A 12242-nucleotide genomic window follows, 5' to 3' on the forward strand; every position below is an offset into this window, starting at 1 on the left:
GTGTGTTACTGTGTGTGTGTGTTACAACGTGCCCGGACCTTTTCAGAACTAGAACCTGTGATGGAGGTCGGGTCCAGCGGGTCTCTAACTTGCTGACTCATGCTTCTTGGCTCTTCAGATGCTTCCATGTGTTCACTCAGCGTCCTGGCAGGAAGAAAACATTTCTGCTCACGTGGCCAAAACTGACCACGAGTGATCCTGTACATAGAAATCAGCACAAGACGTGTTAAACAGAACCATTCCTCTGAACCTTCTTCAGGGAAATACTTTTAGTCCAATCTGTCAGCTGTTGGAGTGATGCAACAGCTGGATGAGCAGCGATGAGCAGCTGGATGAGCAGCTGGATGAGCAGCTGGATGAGCAGCGATGAGCAGCTTGATGAGCGGCCATGAGCAGGCAGGTAGAGGAAGCCATCAGGATCCATCCTCTGGTTGTGTGCATGATCCCACAGTGAAGAGCCAGAGAGGCTAAAATACGACTCCACACATGAAGCAACCCGTAAAGCAGACACAGGGACCATAATGTCAGCCTGGTCTTTGACCCTGGATGAAGCTGAACCCTGGTGTCAGGCTCACTGGGATTTATTGGGACTTCTTCTCCTCATCAGCTGCTCATGAGTCACACAGCAGTGATGGCCTCCAGCTCTGGTGGCCGTTGTTGTGAAATCTTTGTGTGACAGGAGACAGAAGAAGCTGCAGTGTCCTCTACAGACTCGTCCTTTCCTCTCTGGCCTCCTGCTTTGCTTGTTGCCTCCTTTCCTTCCCTCCTCTGTTTTCTATTTCGTCTCTTCCTCTCCTCAGTTCACTCAAAGTTTAAAGCAACCCGATGTCTCTGATCTGAATCCACACAAACAGCCTCACGACTGTGCGGCCGCCGCTATCTTCTTCCATCTCCTCTCCCTGCTTTTCTTTGCTCTTACTCCCCACTTTTTGTTTTCTACTCCTCCATATATTCACCCAGAGCCAAACACAGATATGAGACCATTTCCCCTCGTCCCACTTGTTTGAATTTAATCCTTCTTCTCATTTTCCCTCCGTGATTAAAGCTGAGTATGTCGATGAGATAAATATCAACCACCTCTTCACTGACTTATGCCTCACAAACAACTGGTATTTCTTTTAATCTGCACAATCAGTCTACGCAGAACTGGTTTATTCATCTACGTTCCCTGTAACAAAGACCATCTGTTGAAAGGAGATCGTGGAAACCAGTTCATGCACTGGGCCCAAAGCACCATGCTGTCATGTATGAACTTCTGTTTGAATGAAAACAAAGCTTCACTGCTATCTGCAGTCCTCAGGATGCTAACCCAACTTCTATCCCTGCCTCCTGAATGTCACCGTTTCTCTGCCTGCTGTGACAGAAGCCTCTGATGAGTCAGTCAGTCAGCAGAGGGATGCTGCTGCTGACGGACTAACACAGATGAACTCAGGCTCAAAGAGGAATGCTCAGAATGCCAAAGAATGGGGCTGGAACCCTGCAGCTGTCTCACTTCTCAGGTGTCACATGTTGAAACTACTGGCTTTATTTTTAGACCCTATCTTCTATTCTAGAAAAATGTGTGTCAGTGATCATGTCCGTAGTTCATTCCTTGTTTTGTGAACACATCTGCATTTGGGGCATTCATTCAAAGGCTGAACGAGATCCTTCAGATTCTTGTTTAATTTTATTGAATATGTCAGAAGTGCTGCTTTAAACTAAGTGTTGTCTGTATATGTGTGCTGCCCAGCGCCTCGCATCATCACCTTACTGGAGACAGTGGATGTGCTCCTGGATCACAACGCCACCTTCATCTGTGAGGTGGAGTCTCGTCCACCGGCTGATGTCACCTGGACCAAGAACAACCACCCCATCATGTAAGTGTCCCGCCTCTGCTGAAGCTCTGTGGGAGCAGCTCAGGACTTCATGTAGCACTAGCTTTTATGCATAGAGGAATGTCTGGTCTCTTCCCAAAGATGGTTAAATCAGGACCAAAGGAAAGTCGCAGGAACTGCAGGACCAGTCTGCCATTTATTTAGACACACCTGCACAGGTGGTCTGGCACTTGTTGGAGCTGCAGGCCGAGGGTGGGGGCGAGTCAGCAGTAGGTGCTAAACATGAGAGCAGCAGGCTAACTTTGGCTGCAGACTTCATCATGACTTAGCAGCCGGTAACATTAGTGGTGTCTCCATGATCCGTCTGGCTGTCTGCAGCCGGGGCAGACTGGGCTGCTTCTGGGTTCCACTCAACAACACCTACAGTTCTTATTTTGTTAGAAAACATCCATGTAGGACATCTGGACAATTATCAAACATTATCAGACTGAAGCGGTCCAACAGAAGCAGGACCTGTGCTGATGTACGAAGTGAACTGCATAAAGAGTCCTTCTCTCAGTTCAATGACGACACATTTATTATTCACATGACAGCGGAGGGTGAAAAATATTAAAACCAGCGCCCACTGCTGGTGCACTCCTGTAAAACCAGACTGGTAACAAACACGAGCTGGTGGCTGCAGAGCTAAAGTTAAACTTTATGGCCATTACAAGGCTAACATAAAATCTAGTCGTTATTAGATACGAATATAATTCTCAGTTCATCTCATACAAACAGATGGTAAAGAGTCTAAATGGAGCTGCTTGACATTAACGACTATTTTATATATATATATATATATATATATATATATATCACATCTCACAGGTCTTTGTAGGGCTAACAATACGAATAATTAACTGTTAATAGTGATGTTTGGCCGTCACAGCATGTCTCTGCAAAGGGTAGCAGACATCATTTGGTCACTTCTGCTCATGATCAGAACCTCTTTTCTTTGCACATCCCTTTGATCCCATCAGGTACTATGACGCCCGCTACCTTCTCAGAGAACAGGGCCAGATGCTCGTCGTCCCTCATGTGAGAGAGACCGATAACGGAGAGTACTGCTGCCTTGCCAGTAACGGCATTGGAGAGCCTGCCAAGAGCTGTGGAGCCCTTCAGCTGAAGATGAGTATGTCTTCTTGTTCCAGACTTGTGGGGCTACAGTCTGTTTTAGTTCAGATTCTGAAGCAATCCAATTTAAACTAAAATCTAAAGCGTTGTGTTGAGTGTCGTTCCTTGTCTGTCCCTCCATCAGAGCCACAGATCAAACGCCATCCTACCAACGTGACCCTTCTCGTAGAATCCAAAGCGGTGCTGCCATGTGTTACCCTCGGCAACCCTAAGCCGGATGTCACCTGGCTCAAGGACGATGAGCTTATCAAGGTATGCTGAGGGGTTTCAGAGACTATCCAGCTGCATGAAGCTTTTCACAGACTGGTAAATAACAATTGTCTGAGAGTTTAGTGTCGTTCTGTGTCTGCCTGACATCCACTTCAAAGGCTCCAAAGGCAAATAAACTGGAGAACACCACCACATAAAACCCCAAATGGCCCTTTGTGGCCTGGTTTCTTATTTCTCATTGCCTTGGAGAAGAAATATTGTTATTATTCTTAGATCTCAGCCCTGTCTCTTCCAGATCAGCGACCGGGTTACCATCCTGGACTATGGTGCACTGAAAATCCATAACATCCAGAAGGAGGATGCAGGACAGTATCGCTGTGTAGCCAGGAATAGCTTCGGCTTGGCCTTTTCAAAGCCTGTCACCATAGAGGTACAGGGTATGTACTTTAAAGTAGTTTCTATTCTTAAATGTACACACACACACATAAATATATATACATACACTTTCAGAAGTTTAAATTCAGTAAGCTATTGATTACGGTGTGGCTATGTTTGTCCATGAGTTCATACCTTTGTGTCCATGTGTCCAGCTCCAGCTCGAATCCTGCGGGTTCCAAAGGAGAGGAGAGTTACGTATGGTAGCCAGATTTCCCTGGAGTGCAACGCCACAGGAAATCCGATCCCCACCATCACCTGGCTGGAAAATGGGAATACTGTGAGTGTTCAGATTCAGTGCGTGGTTGTGCTTGTGCATGCTAGAATGTCCCAAAACGGGTTTCTAGAAGGGCCACGGCTGACGCTAATATTTTTCAGCTGAATTCACTGATCCCAGACTTGCGTTCTGTTCTTACATGTTTGCAATCAAATCCAATTTCCATCCATCCATCCATTCATCCATCCATCCATCCATCCATCCATCCATCCATCCATCCATCCATCCATCCATCCATCCATCCATCCATCCATCCATCCACCCATGTTCCTGGTCCTCCTGGCCTCACATAACAGCTTTTGATCTTACCAGAATATTCTTGTCGTCCCTCCACAGTGGTTGAGTTTGGCTCAAATGTCAGCCAACACAGCAAGCATCAGAGAAATGTTAGCACGTAGCTAAAATTGTGACGCATTGTCAGCTGCAGAGCCTTACATAATGACAAAGCAGTGACAATAATAGAGTGGAGGGCCAAGAAAGTCTGTTATGATAAGATAATCACATCAAGCTTTATGTATAAAATGTGCATGTCGATACTGACCAGTGGAGTAATCTACAAGCATCGATGTCCCCACTGAGACATCCAGAAGAACTTAGACATCCTCATCTAGTAGTTAGTTGTATTTATTGCCCACTTTGGCCACTAATTCAGAATTAGTGAAACACGGACACACATGCTTGGCAGTCGTGTGTGGAATATGCAGACACAACCTTCGTCGTTTAATGACAGAGCTCACCTCCCTGTGTGCTAAAGTTCCTCCAGAGCCGTCCCCCTGGCACCATGTTGCAGGGGCACCATTGCTGCATCCTGGGCTTGGCACTGCCAAACATAAGTCTGATTGGTTCACAGAAATCCAGTCAAGCCAGAGGATGTTTTTTAACCGTGCAGACATGACCACAGCCTTCCAGTTTCTGTGTAAATACGGTAGCCTATAATGGACATCTGGAATCAAACCCAGGACCAGCTGTCCAGAGGTGTCAGACACACTGTAACTGCAGCTGCGCATCCACACCAGCTTTATGTATGTACAGCGTCCCGGTGCTCCCTCTTCTTGGCCTACAGAAGCAATATGTTCTCTTCTTAAGTGGTTTTAGCGAGACACGAGTGGCGTTTTTGATATCCTGTTCATCTGCTGTCCGTGAGGCTTGATCAGCAAAACAATTTGAGTCGGGAGACAGAGTGAGCATGAGCAAAGGCAAAAATAGAAAGCATGACACCACAGCGTAGCATAAATCCGGGATACTGTAATGCATATACAAGAAATTAGCCTCTTATCCCTTGGCTGTCTGTGTCTGTGTCTGTACTTCAGGCCAGTTAACGTGCTCAGAGATGGGATCAGCGGCACAAACACCAGAGGAATTCTCATTATCGTGGCAGAGGATTGAAGAGATTGGGTTGCATTTGGATAATAATACACATTGTTATCAGCTTTAATTGGAGTGATGTTTTGAAAGCAGTGAGCGCTCTGATGATGCTGTCAAAGGAAAACCATGTATGACCAAAGTTCTTAGGTTGTGAAGCTGTTAAATAGCACATGAAATCTGAACTAAATGTAGATGAAAAATAAAGAATAATAGATGCTACAGAGCCTATTCAATGTTGAATCAGTCATTTTTTCAACAAGACATTTTTACGCGTGCTGTTGCGGTGGACGTATACACATCATGTCTGCCTATTTAATGGTCTTGGGTGCGAGCTACGATGTGATTACAGGCCCAGAATGCTTGTAAATAGTATGTGTGCTGATTAAAATGACTGTGGGAGCTGCTTTTCTGGCAGCTTGTTGAGCTCATTAATTTCCGCGGGGCTGGATCGAGCTTGTCCTAAAAACAGGCGGTGTCAGACGCAGCTTCAAATATAGACATAGTCACATATCAGCACCTTGACTGACCCGCTCACACACACACTGCACACACTGACATACATCATTTAAAACCATGTCAGTGTGAATGCACAACCTAAAAACAACAGACGCATTTGGTCGGGCTCCATTTACGTTGTGTGAATACTGGGGAATGTTCAAATCGTTTACAGACACATTTAATTTCATTACCCCAACGCCGCGACTATACGATAATCAGCGTATGAACAGTGTCTAGACACCGGGAGGAGAAGTTCCTATAATCCCGTCTGCTCACTCGCCCTTCCACATATTGCTGATATGGTTCATTTGCATTCCCACAGTGTAGTCAGGTGTAGATGGAAAAGTAAACTGTCTGTGGCCATCAGGGCTGCATTTCCTCCCTCCTCTGGAAAAGAGAGCAGGTAAAGTAAGAGGTGACCTCTGGACGATAAAAACTCCCCCCCCAAAAAAAAGTCCCAAAAGCTGTAGTTCCTTAAAAGTCCACATGAGGCAGGAGTGAGTCAGTCCCACCCCCATGTTGAAACGCCACCGCTACCAGCACAAACAGACCCGTTCACAGCCGGGTTTGGTCTTTCTATGCCCGTTCCTCATTCAGGTCAACTAACCAGAGGTTGATTTCTGTATAACTCCTTTACGTTGTGCTAACACTTAGAATGAAGAGCTCGGCTGCTCCTCGTGTCCTCCTGCTGTTTACATGCTGCCTGCTGCTGGGCTGCTCATCTGAGATCTTTGTTCTGAAAGCCTGAGCTCTACATTGCTGTCTCAGTGGAGCCATAACCAGCACATCTTCATGCTCTGGTGTCCCAGAGTGGTTCCAGAGAAGTCACTGAAGGCATCATTACACATGTTTTAACCATGACCGACTGAAAGGAAGCCCAGGTTTGATCCTATGAGGCAAATAGTGAATTCAGTGTGTCTCTGCACTTGGTCATGTCACCCGGTCCGTTCTCTGTTCTCCAGGGGAGCCATGTAAGCATCTTTGTGCTGTTAACCCCAACAACTAACAGCACACAGATACAGCTACAGCTACCTCCAGAAGAACATGCTACAGCTTTTCGTTGGGATTTGTCCTCATGGTACCATTTCCCTGCTTTTCCAGATTGTAGGTGCATCAGTGGAGGAGACCATGGTAGGAGAGGTGATACTGTCTGTTCTGAAAGTGACGGTCAACAAGCCGGCTCTGTACACCTGTCTGGCCTCCAACAAACACAGCGCTGGAGCCAACACCGTCAAAGCAACGGCCAGAGTCACTGTGGCAGGTGAACATTTAACTTCCACATCAAATATACAGATTCAGTGCAACTTCAGAGAAAAGCTGATGGTTACTTGCAGCTCTTGTCGAGGTGTGTGTTGCTCTTGCTGCCTTGTGTTGTGCTGGTTGTGTTGTGTGGCTTCAGCTGTTGGGTCCCCATTTGGTGGCCCTCCACAAACACAGCATGACCAGTCACCTCAGGACGCCGGCCGACATGCCTCGTCCCCGACCACACACACTGGCCCTGGTGGTCTTCTTTCACTTCGCTATGAGTTGCAGAGAGAAGCATCATGGCTGTATTTCTCTTCTCACTGCGACTAATTTGTATTTCTCGCTCCTTCTTCTTTTGCTCACTCCACCGGTGTCCTGTGGATATTGCCACTTCCCCGTAGAGTGGAGGTAAGACAAATTCATTGTTGGTTTGTTTGCATGTATCACATTTGCTGTGGAATAATCCTTTGACTCTACTGACAAAAAGATGTTTTAACCCTTTGGAGCAGCCTTAAATAGGAATAATCCCATAATTCACTGCCTGCCACTGATTTTTTTATGCGAACAGCCGAGCTGCCAAAGGCTCTTCTGGGTCGGCTGAATACAGTTTGGCTCTGCCAGCAGAGTTGTTCTGCCAAAAGGGAGCCTGTCTTTCAATCACTCACATGGTGTGAGCTGAATTTGAACCTTTCTGAACCACAACAGAGCGACTGTTACCACATCTGGACTATGTAAAGACAGAGAGATACAGTAGAGAAAGGCAGAAGGAGGAGACACACAGAGGGAGGAAGAAAGAAAGTGGGCCTCGGGCAGCCTGATGAGAAACGAGGTCCATCGGAGACGTGGGACTGCAGGTCATAAACAGGTTTAATGGTGAGATTTAGAACATTATCTGCCAACTCGTGACCACATCTGGATTACAGAAACAGGGATGTGGTGAGGAAGGAGGGGAGAAAATAAAGAAAAGGTGGGGTTGATAGATTTACAGGTCACCTTTAGGTTTGATGGTTTGACTTGGACTCCACTGGAGCAGCAACCTCCCCAAGATCCACATCTGGAGTCTGTAAGTGTTGCAGTGCTGAGAGGCAGAGCTGGAGTGGAGGCTGTCAGAGAGAGAGAGAGAGAGAAATGTGAATCATATTCATGCTGGAGGACTAACAGACGTAAGAGCAGGAAACAGAGAGAACCAGGAACAGAGGCAGTCTGGTACACAAGCATGTATGACTGAGCTGCTCATTGTGGAGGAAGTCCCACAGACAGGATGTCACTTCACCTAAACCATCCCCAACCTGCTTCAGCAGCAACATCTGGATGATGTTAAAGAAGATATTCCAGGTGAAAGACCATTTCTTATGACTTCTTCAGCGGACACACCTCACATGTTCACGACCTGTCAGCCACAGCAGTAAAAGCTGACGCTCTGGGGACCTGAAGTCAGCGTCTACTTCTTTTATTTTCTTTCTTTCTATTTTTTGTTGGAACATAAAGATAACACACACACACACACTACACAAGCAGATCCAGGCAGTTGTCGTACAGCAAAGGGCAGTGCAGTAGGTACAGTGCCTACAAAAAGCATTCAGCTCCCTCCTTTCTCTTTCTCGTTGCTTTTCAACATTAAATCACGGTCCAAGACAGACTCGTCCATGTCAAAGCAAAGCCATGTTGATTAATTAAACATATGAATGGTAAAATAATGCTTGCAGAAGTATTCAGCCCCTTTACGGGTGTGAGGACTCAGCACTGCCGGTCATAACCACGCTGCAAAGACAAAAGAACGCTGAGTGAAAAGGCTTTCAAGTCAGAGGACGGATACAAGAACATCTCCAAGTCACTGAACGTCCCTTGGAGCCTTAAAAAGTCAGCTTTATGAGAAAGTGGCAAAGAGAAAGCCACTGCTCTGAAAAGCTCATGCTCAGTTTGCCAGAAGGCATTTGGGAAACAAAGAGGAAGATTCTTTGTTCTGCTGTTACCAAAATGGGGCTTTTTGGACATCAGACAAACAATGTACATCCCTAGAAACACACCGAGCCCACCACGAAGCACGGCGGCGGCAGCATCATGATGTGGGAATGGTTCTCGGAGGCCCTAGAGGATAAAGTGCATGCAGCAAAGCATGGGGAACACAGAGGACCACCTCATGCAGGCTGAGAGAGAGCTGTGACCTGAAAGAAGACTTGTTTTCCAGCAAGACAACGACCTGAAACGTACGGCCATCGCCCCACAGAGACGTCCTGAAGGCAACAAGGACAACGTTCTGGAGTGGCCAATCAGAGCACAGACCTTCACCCAGTTTAGTATTTGTGCCTGGACGTGAGAGGGTCGTTCACTTTTGATCCTTGTGCAACGTGACAGAGCTGCAGCAGTTTGCAGAGAACGGTCCAGATGTGATGGCTGACGGCTCAACGGGGCGTCAGTCATCCTGACCGCTGATCCAGTCACAACTTTACACTCTATAGTTTGATTAATTACATTTAAATTAAAATCTGTTTTCACTTTGTCATGAAAGGATCGTGTGAGGTTTGTCTTGTTTCGTTATTAAACAGCCAAATTAATTTAACACTTCCAGGAGGTTTTATAGGTGCGTGTCCCCTCAGGTGCATGCACTGTGCTTGACATAAATAAGGTGTTATTAATGGTTCATAAGCCACAAATGTTCCTCTCACTGATGTCTACACAGTCATTTGACTCTGTCGCTGGTTTCTAACATCAACAGCAGAGCTTTGTTTCGAGTCATACCTTTTCTCTCTCTGCCTTGCTGCCTGGCACCTCCATGCTATTACCTTCTAACACACCTTTTTAAAAAGCCCCAAAAATAACAATTAGAGAAAACAAAGCAGGTCAAGCATTCATGCGTGTCTCTCCTTCCAACAGACTTTATAAGGGCGTCGCTGGCTACTGCAGTGCGTATCGTGGAGACGTCTGCCGCACAATTCTGCACGACGATTCGCTGGTTTTCTTTAACTCCTCCCACTCGGACCCAGAGGACATGCAGGAGTACCTGGTTCAGAGCTGGTGGGCGGAGCTAGAAGGACTCAGCGGGCTGTGCAGTCCTGCAGTACAATCACTGCTTTGCCATTTCTCGTTCCCCGACTGCAACCCATCGGGCTTAGGACCTGCTCCCAAACCTGTGTGCAGGTAGCAGGACTCCCACGTCCTTCTTTTCTTGTTTGCTTTGTGCAGCAGTGAATGAGTTTAACAAATGATAAAGTCATTGACGTAATCAGGGAGCATCACCACTTCTCTTTCCTCTACTAAACAGAGAGCACTGCCTGGCGGTGAAGGAGCTGTACTGCCATAAGGAGTGGATGGTGCTGGAGGGCAGCAGCTCAGTGCAGCACGGCCTCTTCAGCGCCATCACTGGGTCTCACGCTCCAAACTCACTGCTGCCCAACTGTCAGGCCTTACCCAGTCTTCGCACAGACCCTGATGCTTGTACATACGTTCCTTTTGTAGGTAAGAACCCCGGTGATTCAGTCTGGAGCCGTTCATCCTGAATCACCCCTCAGATAACATACACAAGTCTGCTGGTAGCGTGTTGGTGGAAGCAGCTGTACAGTCACGGATGTTGCTTGTCATTGTGAAAGACGTTCCCCAAAGCATTTAGGAAGATTCTAACTTCATCGTTTACCTGCTTCATGACCACGTCAGTCTTGAAAGTTTTTAAAAAGCCCTCATGAGGCAGTAAATGGAGCGTACGTAAGAGAAAGCAGGCGTTGGCTCGCTGCAGCTCCCTGAGTGTGCAGAGGCCAAATAAAGCCAAATAAAGGTCACTGATCCTGATGAGGTCATTAGGAGGGTTGAGCTGAACGCAGCCAAGATACACAGCTGCAGGTGTGTGTGTGTGTGTGTGATGCTCGCTATAATAGTGTGTGTTTCCTCTGTAATATAATCTCAGCTGGACCAAACTGACCCTCAGAGCTGCATTCAGTTTTCTTCCTCTTGATGTTTCACTTTTTCAATCTGCTCTTTTCTACATTTCAGACATCAAGAAAGATCAGATTACGAGTAAGAGCATCACAGATGTGTTTGTATCTCGTCATCAGGCATCCATCATGAATGAACACATCATTTATTAAACGTTAGTCGTTATAAACAGCATCTGAATTACAGAGAACATCTGTTCTGTTTGGTATCAACAGCAACGTGCTACAGCGACAGAGGTCGCTTCTACCAAGGCAGCGTGAATGTGACGAGGTCCGGGATACCGTGTCAGCCTTGGAGCCTGCAGGTATGTACATGCTCCTGTACTCAGGTAAACTTGTCTAGTACATAATATAGTAGGGTCTTAACCTCGGTACTTGAAATAGTAAGAGGATTCTACAGCGTAAATAAACCATGTAGGGTGTTAAACTCTAAAGTTGTCATTTCTTGAAAAGTACTTAATAAAGCCTCATCGTTACACAACATGACTCCATGTAATCATGAACCAGGGGGTCTGATTACTGACCAGCAGACTGCACACAGGCTCCGTTTGATCGGAGCCGTCTTGCGAGGCAGCTGGATTCTCTTGAGAACTGCAAGATCTCGACGCTCTGCGCTGGTGATCGCTCCAGTTAGAGGCCTGTGAGGAGTTACTGGCAGCTCCACCAGTGTTTCACATGGAGCCCGTGACAGACGGCTAAAGTCAGAAGGTTCACCTGCCAAGTGTTTTCTGAAAACGTCGGCCATTTTTCCAACATATTCCAGCCATAGCGTCCCATATGGTTCTGTGTAACAACCATCTGATGCGTCAGGTTGCTGAGGCAGCACATGCATGTAAAGAACGGCTTTAGCACATTTCTGTTTCCGTTGGTGACTTTGCAGCTTTATGCAAACATTTTTTTTTAGTTTTTCTCCAAAACGTCTCCAAATAGATTGTGGCAGCCTGACTAGAGTCGCCCCTGTTGTTGACACAGTTGCTGCTTGGAACTAATTGACCAAACGCAGCCCGTGGTGCAGAAATAGTCCCTCTGAAGCACGCTGTGGTCTTCAGTAGCTACCGACTAATGGGTTGTCACTCACAATCACCATGAATTAAAGATGGAAAGAGTAGAAGGACACACGGGATCAGTGCTCATGAAGTCTGGGAGCACTTAATGAATGTTTACTGATATCATGTGGAGGCTCGGTTTCATATCCACCGATCTGGACCTCTACAAGAACAAGAACAAACACAGAAAAGTGCTCACAAGTGCAAACACAAGAACACTCAGACACACACACACACACACACACACACACAC

General features: G+C 46.6%; 1 protein-coding gene across 1 annotated transcript in view; it reads left to right on the forward strand.

Annotated features, from left to right (window-relative positions):
• The window catches only part of musk (muscle, skeletal, receptor tyrosine kinase), a 28834-nt gene that overhangs the window by 2974 nt on the left and 13618 nt on the right, over positions 1-12242 (forward strand). The window contains exons 2-12 of the mRNA XM_008292117.1: positions 1730-1856; positions 2834-2985; positions 3112-3239; positions 3493-3634; positions 3788-3912; positions 6874-7033; positions 7419-7425; positions 9892-10155; positions 10280-10473; positions 11002-11025; positions 11160-11248. Coding sequence (XP_008290339.1) covers positions 1730-1856; positions 2834-2985; positions 3112-3239; positions 3493-3634; positions 3788-3912; positions 6874-7033; positions 7419-7425; positions 9892-10155; positions 10280-10473; positions 11002-11025; positions 11160-11248 — 1412 coding nt within the window. The remainder of the gene's footprint in view (positions 1-1729; positions 1857-2833; positions 2986-3111; positions 3240-3492; positions 3635-3787; positions 3913-6873; positions 7034-7418; positions 7426-9891; positions 10156-10279; positions 10474-11001; positions 11026-11159; positions 11249-12242) is intronic.

Source organism: Stegastes partitus, unplaced genomic scaffold (genome assembly GCF_000690725.1).
Source record: "Stegastes partitus isolate 25-593 unplaced genomic scaffold, Stegastes_partitus-1.0.2 Scaffold786, whole genome shotgun sequence".
Classification (NCBI taxonomy): Eukaryota; Metazoa; Chordata; class Actinopteri; family Pomacentridae; genus Stegastes; species Stegastes partitus.